This window comes from Ptiloglossa arizonensis, chromosome 1 (genome assembly GCF_051014685.1).
Source record: "Ptiloglossa arizonensis isolate GNS036 chromosome 1, iyPtiAriz1_principal, whole genome shotgun sequence".
Lineage (NCBI taxonomy): Eukaryota > Metazoa > Arthropoda > Insecta > Hymenoptera > Colletidae > Ptiloglossa > Ptiloglossa arizonensis.
The window spans coordinates 27,734,484-27,752,193 of NC_135048.1; the positions used below are offsets into that span (position 1 = coordinate 27,734,484).

Here is a 17,710-nt window from a genome sequence, read left to right on the forward strand (position 1 = left end):
AGGATAGCGATTTAATTTGTATTTATTCGTTACAATATATTTTGTTGTACAAATCAAATTCTTATTTTCATTTCACGAGTAACGGTTAACCAACTTGTTCACCTTTTGTTCCGTGTTCAAAACTTTTTCCTCGATGAAAATACTGCCCGTAGGGCAATTGGTACTACCGCAATTATTAAGTACCAAAAACTGTTCGGACAATTTTTGCAACTTTCATTCTTCGTAACCGAGTATTTACCGGTATTGCGTAAATTATTCTCCGTTGAAACGTCTGTTCAAATTCAGTAGAATTTTTTAATAGAAAAATGAAATCACAATTCCATTGTGTTACATAAATTCTATTTGTGTTACATACATTCGTACAAAGTGATCGTTTCGTCCTTCTCCGGAGCATTCGATCGAAAATAATTCCCGTGTAATTTCTCACGCTCTCTACGATCCTTCCACTGCGATGAATATCCGAAATACTGGAAACTAGACCTTCGGGCATGTTTCTACTCGGAATCGTGGGTTCTTCTTTTGTCCCACGTGTGTCTGGGTTTCTCCGCTTTCCGTGGAATCGGTTTCTCGAATTCCCAAAGGTCGCGCGGAGGAAACGACGGGCGAAAATCGACAAAGAGATCCGTTTTAACCATATGGTTTTCATGGAAACGCGAATCGCGTACGGATGAAAAACTCGCATCTGGTCACGCGCAAGCATCGACGTGTATACGTGTGTGTATACAGCTAGCAACTTGGACGGCATCGCGCGACAGAACCGTGAAACGGTGCCGAAGAGTGTATGGTTTTTTGCTAAAGGGGATTTGCAGATTGCACACCTGTGCGTAGCTTGGCTGAGGAAAGACCTCACCTGTCGAGCAACCGGTCTCCATTGACTTTTTCTTCGTTTACGTACACTCACTTTGCTCTCTGCTCTCCACTCCACTCTACTGTCCACTCTCCACTTTCTGCTCTTCACCCCTTCGTCCTCCGCGCTATCCTTCGTTTTTCACCCTCCCAGCCTGTGCGGTTCACCCTTCACCCTTCGGTGTTCCTTTCCGTCGTTTAACCCCGCGACTCGCGCGTCATCGGATACGGATTTTCCGTCTTTGTATCGGTGGCTTGGAGAGAATTCTCCCGGGTGGAATTCAAATTTGACGAGTAGAATTTTTGAACAATTTTATTTCACTATCGTTGAAAATTTTTGTGTTGTACAGATTGGTAACGAATTTATAATAGAGACTGGAAGAGAATGGGGAATAACATTTAAATTTAACGATGAGAATTTTTGAACAATTTTATTTCACTAACGTTGAGAATTTTCGTGTTGTGCAGACTAATAATGAATTTATAAGAGACCGGAAGGGAATGGGGAATAAAATTAAAAATTTAACGATGAGAACTTTTTGAAAAATTTTTTTTCTCCGTTGGTCCGAATTTTGTGCTTTGTAAACTAATGATTAATAGTGTACATTTATTCAGTGGTAAAAAAACATTTCTCTTTGATATCTCGAGAGCAACCCCAAAACTGCTCTCCGTTTATTGACATACTCAGTAGAACACTAGGTAAAGCATAATAAATCATTAATTATATATAACATCGTACCCTCTCTTCTGGAAAGCGACCGTCCCGACGCTTGGATAACACAGTACTCGAGACAACTCGAAAAAAACAAATGCTGTTATCTGAAACAAAAATCTTCACAAACATATCCCCTCGTACCATTGATATAGATCCGATTAGAATTGACCAAATTTTCATTCTTTATTTCTGTGACCAAATTCTCATTCTTTATTTCTGTGACCAAATTCTCATTCTTTACTTCTGGGACGAAATTTGTTTAAATTTCTGTCCACAATTTCGAAATCTCTCAATCTGATAAATCGCGATTTATACTTTCGAACTGGTAAAAATTGAAAGAGTAGCAAACAACAAATCAATGTTACTATTTTGGAATTGTCATTTCAGTTACTGAATTTCACAATTAGATAGAATATCACTGCAAATTCGTTCCAGTTTGTTTCATTAACACTAAAACTATCAAAGGGGTCATTTCACCCATTTTGAATTTCTTTTCAAAGTTATTCAATTATTAACGGTGATTTCCACCCGCAATATTCGGTGAAAATTATTGAAATGGAGAACCAATTCTATTCGTAAATTAATTCGTCTTTTCCCCTTCCACTTTCGAAGATACGTTTGAAGTCAAGTATAAATAGGAGTACGTTCACCGTAGGTTGTTTTAGTGTTAGATTGTATGTTTAACTTCGTAACTTAAATCGTTATTTATCACCGTCTGATTCGTGTTCGACGCAAAAGGAATTCCCCCTTCGTTCTGAACGAACGAGGAACTATCATTGCCGTCATTGTCGCAATTTATTCTCTGTTCCGAGACAGAGAATCTTGTTTCGTATGGTCAGTATGGGAAATAATTGCTCTAACGTACACCACCCTCGACGCGGCTTTCCAACGTAAATTTTAATCGCTCCTGAGATTCCTTTAGACTTTCTAATAATTCCTTTATCGATCGCAATGCACCTGGAGAACTTTATATCTTTAGTTCTTTAGTGTACTTTATCTTTAGTGTATATTTCTATCTTTCATTGATATATTTTCCAAAAACTCGCTCGAAGACCACACATTAACTGTGACACGTGTCTCTACGATTAACGTGCAACATTATCGAGTATGAAAATTAACGAACAAAGAACCAAACATCGTGAGAGAAACTCTAATATTCTCTAGTGGACCCTAAACATTTATTGTCGCGAAGATAATCCATCGTCATTTATGGAACACGGTGGAACAGTAAAGCAGAGTAATTTATTAACGTGTGTAACAGTATATATAACTTTATAGTATAAAGTTGTATATTTTTTGTAAAGTTGTATATTTTATTGCAAAGTTATATTTTTTTGTAAAGTTGTATATTCTTTTGTAAAGTTGTATATTTTATTGCAAAGTTATATTTTTTTTGTAAAGTTGTATATTTTTTTGTAAGGTTTTATATTTTACTATAAAGTTGTATATTTTACTATATAATTATATATTTTATTATATAATTATACACTTTATTATATAATTATACACTTTATTATTTTTGATTATACAATCATATACTTTATTATCTTCGATTATACGATCATATACTATATTATCTTCGATTACACAATTATATACTTTATTATATTTCACTATATTCGCGTGCGTATATAGTGTAGAAAATTACTATCGTATTCGAACAAGTTTGACGAACGTCAAGAAAAATTTTCGCTCGTCACGGTGAACACCGCTCGGAGGTATTCTTTATATCTCCTTCCAGTACATTCGTCGCGACGATAATCCCCGCAAATATATAACACCGAAACAACGGCAGCTCGATCTTACGCGAACATCAGACCTGGCCACTCCTGAAATCACGTTATTTCAAATGCTATTTCAAATAACCCGTTATCTTCTTTCACGGTTATTTAATTTTTGAAATACGACCGTGTTATCTCATTCCGTGAAGTAACTTCGAGCGTAATTAATCCTGTATTCGGTATGACGTTAACGAAATCTTTCAATAAATGGTTACGAACCGCACCGTGTCGTTCGAATCGTAAAACGAAGATTTCGTTACGATAAACGCATACATACGTGTACGCGAACGTCCATCCGTGAGCATTTACAATTTCGCGCGCAATACGTACGAGGTTTACACGTACCGCGAATACAAAAATTTCACGGAAACGTTGTACTCGAGATGTCGAGTCAATTTTTTAAATAAACGCGGATAAACATTTATTCCCCCCCGCACGCGCGTTGTTTCGATTCGCGACGCTTGTTATTGTCCGAATAGTTATTTCTCGTATTCGTTTAGGGTGAGCCTCGCTCGCGTTACGGCGACTCGCTTGACTCGAGTCGCAACTCGCGACCGGCCGAGACTAAATAAAAGACGGGATTCGGGAAACCATAAATCGTTTATCGTCCTCGCCGTTGGATTCTCCGCTTGTTCAATTGTGTAACGAGACAACGAATACCCCCGGTACAATGTCGTACACTTCGTTGAACGAAAAACTAACCACGACGATAGTTCGTACCGAACGAACAGTGACGAAACGACAAACGGTTTCGTACGCGCGTATCCACGCTCTCGTAGTCCGTAAACGATTTAGGGAACGCTGGCGGTGGCGGTTTGACATTTCCTCCGACGTATTTTCTTACACGACTCTCGAGTTATGCGCGAATCAATACGAGCCTCGTACGCATGCAGTGTCTTTTTCCCGCTCGACGAAAAAGAGAGTGGCCTGATCTTTACGTAAGTCGATTTGGTTATAGTCGGCCAAGCCGACGTATCGGCGCGTAGTTTTTGTTCGAGTCCCCGATCCATCGTTATTTCGACGAATCTTGATCGTGAATCGATACCCGCACGACTTGTTGCATATCGGTATCGAATGTACGCGTTCTCGCCGGCACCAGGCACACGTAGGTACTTGGCCAATCGAATTTCGTTCCGTAAGAGAAATTCAATTCAGGAATCGAAAGTGGTTATTTTCCCGACGAATGAAATTTCATTGGAACTCGTGTCTCGCCTCTTCGGACACACGGATTACGATTCTAATATTTCGACGAAGATTTGCCTTAACAGCGTATTTATCGGTATTGTAGTAACTTTCGAAGACTTTTATTAAAAACGAACGCACGATTTTTAAATTCCTCTTTTTGTCGTTGGAAAATGTTATTTATTTATTTATTTATTTATTTATTAATTAATTAAGTAATTTTAACTTTCGAAGACTTTTATTAAAAACGAACGCACGATTTTTAAATTCCTCTTTTTGTCGCTGGAAAATATTATTTATTTATTTATTTATTTATTTATTTATTTATTTATTTATTTATTGTAATTTTCGAAAACTTTTATTACAAACGAACGCACGATTTTTAAACTTCTCTTTTTGTCGCTGGGAAATATTATTTATTTATTTGTTTATTTATCAATTTGGTAAAAGGGGAGAATCTTTTGGGAAAATTTATAAAATTCGATCGTGGTTGGAAAAATCGATGGATGCTTAACGGTATTAAAAGAATGAAGAAATACGAAACGGTATGCAATGAGTATTAATATTCTCGATTACGCGATTTGTACGGTTCGAATGTAGTCCGTAATCGTCGAAAGTTAAATTTCGGTCGATCGTGATCGAATGACCGAGATTCACGGTACGTCTTCGTTGTAACTGGGATCGCGGGGTCGTAGAAACGCGTTAAAAAGAAAAATATCGTAGTTTATATAGGAATGGTTCGCACTCGATACATTTTCGAAAATGTTTACGTAGTTTCGGAAAACTAACCGATGCCCGAGTGGAACGCTCGAGTGGATTCAAAAATAGTAGTTGTATACCCAACCGTGCGAACGGTATACACATCGCGTACATAAATCAGTCTAAGCGTCTAACCCGCGACTGATATTTTAACCACTTAACCGCCGCGCCCGAGTTAACTCGGGCTCCGTACTCAGCCGGATAAACAAGTGAAACCGTGCACGGTGACTAAAACCGTAAACAGTGAAACAAAAGGGAGAATATAAAATTCGAAGAAACGTTACGATATAATTTCCATTAACCTCTTTAAATATTTAGAAAGTGGAGAAAAAAAACGGGATTTGAATAAATAGACAAAAAATCATTTTGTACATTGTCCGTGATACATAAAAAACGACTATTCATTTTTGAAAATCAATACCGATAGACGATCGACCGTGAGACGTGTTACGAAAATTTTAAACGATACCAGGGCCCAGAAAGGCCCCACCCGGTGTTAACGAGGCCCATTTTGCACATTATCGGTGGTACGGATGGAAATTAATATTTGAAAATGTTTAACAGCGCGCGAAATACGAATCGAGGGAACGTCGTCGAAATTCGAAGCGACCGGGTCTGGAAAGACCCGTCCGTTAACGAGGGCCCCGTTTCGTGGGGGACTCACGTCCCGAGAAAGTGCTTCCGCCGTTAAAGAGCACTCGACGACGAGTGGTCGATTATCGTCGCGAACCATGACTCGACAGTCGATGATCAACGATCGGTCCGCCACGATCGGAGTCGATCGTAGTCGAGGCTGGAAATCCGTAGGACGGTCTTTAACGATCGACACTGAACGACTTTAGAGGCAAATTATCGGGCCGCAGGCAATTACCAGGTGGGGGTCCGATATAGAGTGAAGCGGTTCGAGAGTTCCGAGAATCGGTCGTGGCTAAAAATAAGATCCCACCCGGGAGCGGTGATTATGTTCCGAAAAAAGAGAACTGGGCGAAACGCTCTCCTCAGCGTGTGCAGGTGCCGCCGATGAGACGGAGAACGAGGAAAAAAAACGAAGAAACAAGGAGGGAAAGAGCAGAGTAGAGAGCGCGCGCGCTCGCGCGCGTGAGAGAGAGAGAGAGAGAAAGAGAAAGGAGGAAAAAAAAGCAACGAAAAAGAGTAAGCAAGCGAGAGAGTAAGAGAGAGAGAGAAAAAAAGGACGAACCGAGAAGCCGTCGTGTGTTCGAGAATCTCGCGTTGCCCCGCATCGCCTCGCATAAGAAGGTCCCCCTCGTCCCGCGCATTGCTATGCAGTACCGTGCCGTGCCGTGCCGCTCTGCGCTTCGGCTCCGCTTAATGAAGTTGTCGGTTCAGGACGTTTACAGGTGGGGCCTACCTGCGTGTGGTCCATTCACAGCGACTGCCGCGGGACTGGTTAGGAGCGCTTTACATCTTTACTTTTACCTCTCGAACCGCTTCGAGAGTCCGCGGTGCTCTCGACGAGAGCCCCGTGCGCGCTCTCACGAGGGACCCGCCGGACGGAGATCCGTTCGTCGTCGTTGTTATCGTTGTTGTCGGTAGTCGCGAAAAGGTCGCTATTACGGGGGCCCCCGCGACAAAAGCGTCACGCGCGGAGGGTGGGCGGGTGGAGAGGAGAGGGGATGGGACGGCGATGGTGGTTTCGATGAGAGAGAGAGAGGGGTGGGGTGGGACGGGGAGGGGAGGGGGAAATATACCGCCGGGACACCGCGAACCCACACGAACGTACGCGTACCCATATCTCTCCGGGGGACGCGTGTTTCGCAGTCGTGGAGCGATGGGATTCGATGCTTCCCACCTGTAGCTACGCTCTCCCGAAGACTCCTTCCTCGTCGACCCGGGACGTAACACCGCTACGGGTACACTTTCTTCCCTTTGGGCGATTTCTCATAGTTCCCTGTACGAACGATGTACAAACACACGAGATGGTTTCTTTATTTTTTTTTCTCTTTTTTTTTTATTTTTCTTTTTTTTTCTTCCTCGCCGTTACTCTCCGTAGGTTTCGAAGGGGGAACGAGGTCAAGAAGGTCGAAATCGTACTCGATCGACGATACGAACGATTTACGAACGCGTAACGACGTTTCTGGTGTTCTCGTGAGACGATTTTTTTCTTTTCTTTGTTTGTTTCAGACTATGCATCGACAACAGAGGCTTCGATCGCCGTCGTCGTCTCCCTCTTCGTTACCGTTGCCATCCTCGGCGTCCCGGTCGTCCATCTCGACCGTGTCGCTGTCGTCGGCGTCGGCGTCGACGTCGACGTCCACGTCCACGCCGCTACGGACGCTGACGACGAAGAACCCGCCGTCGTCCACCGCCCTGACCCCCTCGGCTACGTGGTCGACGTCGAGTCTGTCGCCGTACACCTGGAGCGTGCAGCAGACCTCGTGCGCGAGGCTATCGTCGTTGTCGAGCGAATCATCCATCGTGTCGTCGGTATCGATACCCTGCCCGAGACTCGTCTCCGTGTTGGCCTGGTCGGTGACGCTGTTACTCGTCACGTCGTGCATCGGTCTGACGGACGCCGGTATCCTGAACGGGCATCCTTTGGGTAAAAGGTCCTTTATCGATATCCAATGTAAGGGTATATACGACAAGAGCATCTTCGCCCGGCTGGATCGTATCTGCGAGGATTGTTACAACCTGTTTCGAGAACCCCAGCTGCATCAACTGTGCAGGTAATCGTCCACGATTCTATGTATCCACGTTTCTCTGTACAAGGTGTTCCAAAGTCACGCCTGTGACTCTGGAAGGTCACACTTGTGGCTTTGGAAGGTCACACTTGTGGCTTTGGAAGATCATGCTTGTGACTTTGGAAGATCACGCTTGTAACTTTGGAAGATCATGTTTATGACTTTGGAAGATCACGCATGTGACTTTAGAAACTGACGCTTGTGACTTTGGAAAGTGACGCTTCTGACTTTGGAAAGTCACACTTGTGGCTTTGGAAAGTCACGCTTGTAACTTTGGAAAAGTCACGTTTCTGACTTTGGAAGATTACGCTTGTGACTTTGGAAAGTCACACTCGTGACTTTGGAAAATCATACTTGTGACTTTGGAAAGTGACGCTTATGACTTTGGAAAATCACACTTATGACTTTGGAAAATCACACTCGTGACTCTGAAAACTCACACTCATGACTTTGGAAGATCACACCAGTAACTTTGTTCGATGGAACACCGCCGGGGTTGTTCGATGGATCGAGGAGGGTAGAGAAGTGTTCGGCGAACGCTTATGGTCGTGTTACGTTCGAATCGAAACGGAACTTGAATTCTTGAAATTGGAACATTTTTTTTTCCAAAAGGAATATCGCGAATCTATTCGTCGAATTCACTTAATATTTTTTATTCGGTTTGAGATCTCCAAAGTTTGGAGTCGTCTTTTGAAAACTTTTTGTACGAGCACGCGCGCGTATTTGTTCGGTGTCTCTACAGGATGCGTAGGAGAGTATGATTTCGAATGATCGAGGTCGCTGCCAAATGTTTTGGCCGCTCGCAAAGCATCTTCTCTCATACGGTATCGTTACACACCTTGTTTCGAAGAAAGATAGAAGAGAAGTGTAGTAGACTAGTGATTCTTAATCTTTGACAATTGTTTGTAATTAAAAAATCAATTTTTTTCGTCCAAATTGCTCTGTATGCACAAAACAAGGAATTTCCTAAAAGGTTAGGAACCATTAACCACTACAGTATTGTTACACACCTTAGTTTAGAGAAAGAGCAGAGAAGTAGACAAGTGAAAGATTAATATTTCTCCTCTAAATTATACTATAAGTATAAAATAAGAAATTTTCTTCTAAAAGTTTAAGAATCACCAACCGCTACACGCCTTCTCATTTTACAGAGAAGTAGACCAATGATTCTTAACCTCTGATAATTTTTGATAACCAAGAGATTGGCATATTCTCTCTAAATTGTACCAAGAACGCAAGACGAGGAATCTGCTCGTAAAGAATTAAAAATCGCTAACCTATAGTGGGATTTAGTCTTCGGTGACATTGAACAACCAAAATATTTGGCCGTCACTTCGCTCGATGTCTTCCGTTGCGAGGTTATACGCGACAGTTCGGCGCGAATCGAACGTACCGTCGATTTTACTCAACGAAATCGACGCGCGTCGTTGCATCATAGTACGAGCGATTGCGTTCGATCGTAGCGCGCCTTTTTCTACGAAAGAAAGGAAATTTATTACGTAGGTGCGTTTTGGTTGGTTGGTGTTATCCACGCGACACGCTCAACCATAGCCACTGTCCTGCCGAACAGAGCCGCGCCCCTTGCTCTGCTTCCTGTTTCGTGCCACTCGCGCCAACTCTCCTATTCTACTACTCTTGAAACATGGCGCGATCGGACATCGCGAATAGTTTACGCGAATCGAGAATACCAAGAGTCGATTTTTTTTCTTAAATTACAACGCGACAAGATCGACACTATTTCCTAGGGTAAAATCTTTTATTTCTGTTTGCAAAAATATTTTCTATTTAAATTTTCAAGAAACGTATATAGTGCAGTAAAAAAACAAAAATATAAAAAATATCGTCTACGATATTTCGAAAACTCGATCGTTAGAATCACTATACCGATCTATTTATTGTACATCGTTACTTTCATTTTTTTTTAAATAACAATCACACAGTGTTTACTCGATAAAACAAAGAACGCAATTATTGTTTAAACGTTTATTCGCAAAATTCAAAAAAAAATTCGTCTATATTACAAAAACCTCTAAGCTCTCGCTTATGTGCATTATTTTCGCGATTCGATCGCGTTCTTCTGCGTGGAACAATAATTACAGTGCGGTCGGTGTCGACTAATTCAACGCGTACGGTTCATTGGAAATAAAAAAGCAAAAGAGAAAAAAAAAGGCTTTACGAAACTGTTAATAATCGTATCCACGAAATGGGATCGGAACACGGTCGACGATCGGTTTCGAAATTAGGCGCGCGTGTGCGCACGAGGAGATCGATCGGCGAGTAAAAGTAAAGCGTTTAACCATTAGAGAAACTTTATCGGCCGAGACGGTGCGCACGCACGCACGCGCGCGCGCACGTCCGTCCGTTCGTCCGATGATCTCGCAACGCAGAATCAACAAGCTGTCTCTTTGATCTTCGGTATCTTGAATTCGTCGAAGGTTATCTCGAAATCCGTGCCACGTGTCCACGTGCGAACGTAACAATGATTTTTGCGAGCAAACCTCTCGTTTATTTTCAGCGGCCGGATTTCCCACCGTGGACGAATCGTCGAGACAAACGATACACCAGTGTACCGTACGCCCAGTGATCTGTATCGTTTCTATTTTGAAATGTTTCCAGGAAAAACTGCTTCACGTCAGACTACTTCAAAGGATGCTTAGACGTGCTATTGCTGCAGGACGAAGTAGAGAAGATCCAAACGTGGATCAAGCAACTACACGGAGCGGAGCCCGGGGTTTAGGTAGCTTCTTTTTTTACGTTTATGATTTCCCTTCTGCGCGGTTTCATTTTCGCTTCCCCCCGTTCCCCCGTCCTCTCGCCCGATCTCTTTTCCCAAGTCCATTCCAATGCTCCCCCGGCCCGTCCCGAAACACCGTGGTATACTGTTCTTTTTTTCTCTCGATTCTTCCACTCCCTCGCTCGTTGCATTCTTTGTTCGTTTCTCTCTTTCTATTTTGCCTTCGTTGCCCACGTTTGTTTACGTTGCTCGTCGTCGACGAATACACGTCGTCGTCGATACTCTTCGTGCCTTCTAAACCGACCCAGTTGTTCCCCGATATCGCACAAACGGTTCGCCCGGACGTTTCAAGAATTTACAAACCACCGCTCGACGATGCACCTGGTACACACGATGATACACGAAACTCGCACATGCTGTATACACGCATTTAGGTAATTCTACGTGGAGCTCGGGTAACGCCGACACCGGAAGACGGGCAAAATTTCTATCCGGATACGACCGAACGGATAATTTCCTCGTTGAATGGAAATTAACCATTTTTTTTATCTCGTAGAATGGAAATTGTAATTTTTTATCTCGAATAAAAATTAGAATTTTTTACGCCGTTGAATAAAAATTAGAATTCTTTATCTCGTTGAATAAAAATTAGAATTCTTTATCTCGTTGAATAAAAATTAGAATTCTTTATCTCGTTGAATAAAAATTAGAATTCTTTATCTCGTTGAATGAACATTAGAATTTGTTTATCTCGTGGAATAAAAATTAAAATGTTTTATCTGGTTGAATGGAAATCAGAATATTCGTGCAATTTCCGTCGGGAGAACATTTTGCCCGTCGTTTACCAACACTGGGGAAATTTATTTATACAGGTTAGTAACCAACGATTCAACAAGGGGGTACAGGGAGCGGAACGACGAGTATAGTACTCGCTCGGTAAATACGATTCGGACCACTTTTTTGTCCTCGGGGATCCTTTTTCACCTCGAACACCCTTTTCTCGAATTTTGTCTCAAATTTTGTTTACAAGACGCGACGAGCAACATTTTTTTCGTCGAATTTTTGCCACGCGTTTCCGCCACGTGTGAACGATTTTGGATCACAGACCTAACGAAGATTTTTCAGGGAACCGATGGAAACATGGCGTCCTCGGGCAATACTGCGAGAACGCACACGATAAAGCTGTGTTTTCACAACGATGAAATATTTTTGCAGGTCCCGTTTCCGGAGACAGCGAGAGCCATTTTTTTGTTTTTTTTGGCCACCTCGCAAATTTTCGACGCGCAATATCCCGCGTATATTTTTGTCGAGAATATATACATATATATATATATAGTCTCTTTTCCCAGTCGCGCGCTAATGCAAATTTCGCTAACGGATTCGTTTGTTTTTCACGAATCTCGTATTCGGGGATCGAACAGAAACGAAACGAAGAAACAATTTTATCTTTTAACAGTTCTCCCGGAACTTGTATTTTTTTTCTTTTGAAAATCTATCCTCGTGGTACTTTTACAGGGAGACGAACTCTTACCTTGAAAAGTTTTTTAAATACTGCCCTCGCGTTTTACAAGATAATTATTTCGCGACGTAAATAAAGATAATAGTTCCTCTTTTTTTTTTTTTAAATTTTGATAACTTATTACGTCTGTTTTGGACAGACGGTGTGTTATAATAAAAAACTAACTTCACGAGAAATATTCAACGGAAAAATGAACTCGTTGAATAATTTTTTTAATTTTTTACAAATTCTATTCCAATTGGAACTTACAATGCGAACAATTTTATTATACAAATTCTCCTTTCTACCTATCGAAACAGTGAACTTTTGTCAATGATAATTTTTTAAGAACTTTCCTCCCCATTTCTTACAAGTAATATTTCAATTACAATTTTTATTCACTTCATGGAAATTTACATTAAGAACTTTTATTATACAAATTCTTTTCCACACCAATCGAAACAGTGAACTCTTGTCAATGATAATTTTTTAAGAACTTTTCTCCCCATTTCTTACAAATAATAGAATATTTATAAGAAATAATATATTTTATTTCAATAAAAATTCATCAGAAATCAAAATTAAAAATTATCTTGAAAATTAAAATTATTTCAATAGAATAATTTTTATTTCGATAAAAATGTTCATTCACCTCATCGAAACTAACATTACTTTTATCATACAAATTCCCGTTCCAGTAGAACTGAAACTTCGAATCGACCAATTGAAAACTTTCAACAATTCCTTCGACCCCTGAATCCAGTTCGCTGAAAAATTCACGTGAAATCGAAAAAACCGAATCCACGAATCAACCGAGTGACTATCCGTGTAACGACAGAGACGCAAATAATTTGATCTAATCGATTGTTTCGCGATATTTCCCCGCAGGCAAGACTGCTTTGGTACGCAATACTTCACAAGCTGTATTCAAGCGTTGCTGCTCGAGGACGAGAAGGAAAAGTTTCAGGAGATGGTCGAGTACCTAGGCCGCAAGAAATAAGAGGAAAAGAATACAGACGCGCTTTCATCGCGAAGGGTCCGTTTACGACATCCACGATGAACGATTCCAACGAGGTCGACGAAGAACAGTGGGAAACGATACACCAGCAACTTCCAGATCACAATCGCCCCGATTGTACGCAGAATATTGCAGACCCCGGCTACTCGTTCACTCTACATCCTTCGCGACATCCGAAAGACCAAGAACACTCCTGAACTGGGGATTCGGAGCACGCTGCAACAACAATCATACCTCCTCTTTTCTTTTTCGGAACGAACGAACGCGACAACGAAGACAATGGCGGCGTAAACCGAACCGAACCGAAACAACATTTAACGCAATCTCCTTCGTAAACGTTTCTCAGACTCTTGCCACGAACTCCACCGGAAAACAGACAATATATATTTATACACGTTCGTGTACGAAACGGACGAATTTAACCGATTCGAGATCACGGTTTCGTATCACGGTGCGTAATTTTTTTTTTTTTTTTTTTTTTTTTTTATTTCTTTTCCCTCTCTTGAGAAACAAATCTGTGTCCTTCGGGAGGTACCCAGCGACCTCCCCAATTCCGTGTGCTCGCCATTATCTTCGTCGATCACGTTCCCGCGAAAAGGTTGTATATCAAAGTATGAAAACGAAGCGGTATGAGCGAATCGTACGTGCGATGAACCCATACGAATCTAGTCGACAGAATATTTGCGCTCGCGTATTGCGCATGTTTTTATCCAATTAATTATTAATTAATTATTTATGTTGAGCATCGTCGTTCGTTATTGCGACGATTATTATTTTTTATTTTCTTTTATATCGGTATACTTCCTTAGCAAAAATCAACGATCGTACACGTTACTTATGCAGGATATGCTTTCAATAAGTAGATAGATTAGACGGAGTCCTTTCGTTATCGGTTTTCTTCTTTATTTTATTTTTTTTTTTTTTATTTCTTTTCTCGCGCGCGCGCTAAATTGCAAACTCGTGAAAGAAGAACGAAGAGAGACGGAAAAGGAGAGAAGGAGAAGAAGAGGAAAAAAAAAAAGAAATCATTTTTTGTGGCAATGATTTTCTTTTTTCTGCTATTCTTTTTCTTTCTCTTTCTCTTTTTTCTTTTTCTCTCGGTTTGTTCCGTTTTGTCAGTAGAGTTTCTCGCGGATAAACGTTTGCACGATTGGCACGAAAAGGGCATTGAAAAAAGATCCTGAACGACTACTCACGGACCCGTAATGTTAGTAACACCGATCACATTAGCTCTATTATTTCATTACCACCTACCACTGTCGCTGCTGCTAACTGCTACTACTTTCACCATCGTGACCGCTACCATGACTGCAACGACAACCGGCTGCTACTGATTCTACTATTACCGCTACTACTACCGCTACTACCCCCACCCCTTGCTCCACCATTACTTCTACTAATACTATTCTCTCGCTATCACTCGACGGACTCTGAACGACAACCACGACCACGACCACTGCTGCTACACCTGTTACTATATACTAATATCTCTACTACTACTACTACTACTACTACTACTATTATCACTATTATCATTATCATTATTAATATTATTATTATTATAATATTATATTATATTGTTAGTTTATAGTATACTTATTGTTGTTATGACTGCTACGATATCACGGGCGACAACTCCGAGTCGACGATTCGAAACAGAGCGAAACGAGAATAAGTAATAAGGAAAGAAAGAAAGAAAGAAAGAAAGAAAGAAAGAAAGAAAAAAAAAAAAATGAAAAAGTCGTGGCGGCGTTTGCCGGAGAAACAGTCGACGTGTACATATAACACTTCGCTCGTTGAAACGGGTCAAATATGACGAAATGGAGTTTATCCGTACGTAGTAGACGCATAGTATTTATTTATTTGTTCACGTTCTTAAATTTTGAGGAAGGCGATCGTAAAGCGGTCATAAAACTTATACACGGACACCCGCACGAACACGTACACACCTATGCACACGTACACGTACATACATACACGCAAACAAACGCGTACACAAACATACATACATATTTACATACAAACACGTATATGCAAACATACGTATACAAACAAGCACACGTACACAAGCATACATACATATACAAACACACGTACACAAACATACATATGTAGACAAACACACGTACACAAACATACATATGTATACAAACACGTACACAAACATACGTATGTATACAAACAAACACACGTATACAAACATACATACATACATACACAAACACACATACACCTGCAAACAAACACACGTACACAGGCATACATACGTATATTAACATACAAACACACATACACACACACATCAACGTTCTTCCAAATGCTTATCGAGTAACGACAAAAACAAAAAACAAAAAAAAAAAACAAAAAAAAAAGATACAACGTGCGACCGGAATTCCTCGTTTCCGCGTATATTTACGCTCCAATAGATGATCTCCGATTTTTACTCTGGTAAAGGTCCCGGGGGCGAGTGAACGCCAACGGGATACCTTTTTGACGTTAACGAATATTATTTAACGCTTCGACGCATTCCCAGTTGAGGGAATTACGAACCATTCCAAGATCAGTATTGAAGCCATTCCGACTTCGTCATCGTTCCGAAAATCTTTGCCGAAACGCGTATTCGTTTCGTTTCTCTTGCGCTTGTAATTACATACGTTTGCGACGATCCCGTATAAATTGCAGAACTACATCTTCGTCGAACACTATCGTAAGAAAAGAAAGAAACAGTAAAGAAAAAAGAAAGGAGGAAAGGAAACAGGGACAAGTGGTCCTAATTGTACTTCCGTTTCGTCCTTTTTCTCATTCGTCGATGTTCTGTGTCAACGATACTGTTATCGCTTTTGTTTCACTTTTTTCTAATTTCTTTGATCAAAGTTCAGATGCGCGGGTAGAAACGAAAAGAGAAACGGCCAAGGATGCGTATTCTATTCGATTCGATTCTTGTACAATTTTATATATAATGTATATTACATTATAACTTATGTAATATATAATATATATTATATACTTTATATATACATATATATATATAAATATATATATATCAGTACCAACTACGCGTACGCGTGCGCGCGCGCGCCCGCGCGCACACACACACAAAAGTGTAATGTATAAACGCACGTATATGCATGTAAAAATGCGTACACGCGCTCCATGTACCTAAGCGATGTGTACGCACACGTGTGTACGCGTATGGATTATTAACACAGATATTTCAATCTATTCTTGTTTCGCGTGAATAAACAGGTGATTCAAAAATCAACGTCTAAATCGTTTTTTATCGTATCTCACAATACCACGTTATCGGGTTGGACTCTCCCTCTTTACTTCGACGAATCGCATCGCGCGACAAGGCCTTCTTTGTTGGGGTTTCGCGATACCGCCTTTTACTACGTGCAGTGCGTAATAACGGTATCTTGATTCTATGAAATTTATCGCGTATCGAAAGACGAATCGCGAATCGTACTACCGAGAACTGTCAACTTTTGACAATTGTACTCGGTTTTGTTTGAAAGTAGCTCGCTGCACAATGCACGCTTAACCGAATGGATTCTAGATGGCGGTATGCGTACCGTTTGATTCAACGAGAAACGTATTTGAATCGCTTCGCGTATAAAATCGTTGAAGACGAAAAATCGGTATACAATTTAGAGATCCCTATTTTACGTGCATTTAAATACACGTGTGCACCGTATGTTTAACATTTCCATATTTCGGTAGGTGTAATTTGAAGTACACGTGCACTATTCCTCCACGTGTATTAACCTACTCGTATTTTAATTCGTACAATTCTTAAAACATGATTACTAAGTTACAAGAGAAAAATATAATCATTCAAGATTTGTAGGCTGTAGATATAAAATAAATTTTAAAATCACTCTTTTAATATAATTTATTCCATTAATTCTCTGATTTGATACAACATTATTCTCAATGTTGAGAATTTAAAATTTTGGTGCTTTAATTTATTTTGTACCTACTACCTAGAAATTTGTAGAACCATATTCTCATTCCGCAAATTAGTTGCCAAGTTCTGAACATTGTACGAATTAAAATACGAATACTTTGATACACGTGAAGTAATACATGTGTATTTAAATATATGCAAAATAATACATGGGTTCACTTGTACTAAAAATAACACGAATCGGAGTGCGGATATTTTTAGTAAATAGGTACACGTGTACACGTGCTTTTTAATACACGTCCAAACCATGATTTCTAGTATACATATAGTGAACTTGTTTCAGCGATTAAATTCGATTACGGAACAGAGTTTCACCGAATGACGTGTTCGGTGATATGAACGTTATACGGTACAAAGTGCAGATACTATTAATAAAAAAAAGTAAGTCATAGGCATATCTATTTGCATGACCGTTCACTTTACGCAACCGGCAACAGCAGGTTTTCGACCTTAACAGGGGTTACGAAAATTAACAGTAAGAGAATGTATTACAAACGTTCAAACTGTG

General features: G+C 40.5%; 2 protein-coding genes across 8 annotated transcripts in view; one reads left to right on the forward strand and one right to left on the reverse strand.

Annotated features, from left to right (window-relative positions):
- Positions 1–15,730, forward strand: part of Itp (ion transport peptide) — a 39,962-nt gene extending 24,232 nt beyond the window's left edge. For 6 of the 7 annotated variants that reach the window (XM_076317479.1, XM_076317436.1, XM_076317474.1 and 3 more), the window contains exons 2-4: positions 7,426–7,970; positions 10,602–10,722; positions 13,106–15,730. In XM_076317479.1, coding sequence (XP_076173594.1) covers positions 7,429–7,970; positions 10,602–10,722 — 663 coding nt within the window. In that variant the 5' untranslated portion in view covers positions 7,426–7,428 and the 3' untranslated portion in view covers positions 13,106–15,730. Of the gene's footprint in view, positions 1–6,984; positions 7,155–7,425; positions 7,971–10,601; positions 10,723–13,105 lie in introns of those variants that run through there. The other variant, XM_076317427.1, reaches the window with a different exon arrangement.
- LOC143149813 (uncharacterized) overlaps positions 1–17,710 on the reverse strand; it is a 49,130-nt gene that overhangs the window by 31,307 nt on the left and 113 nt on the right. The window lies entirely within an intron of this gene.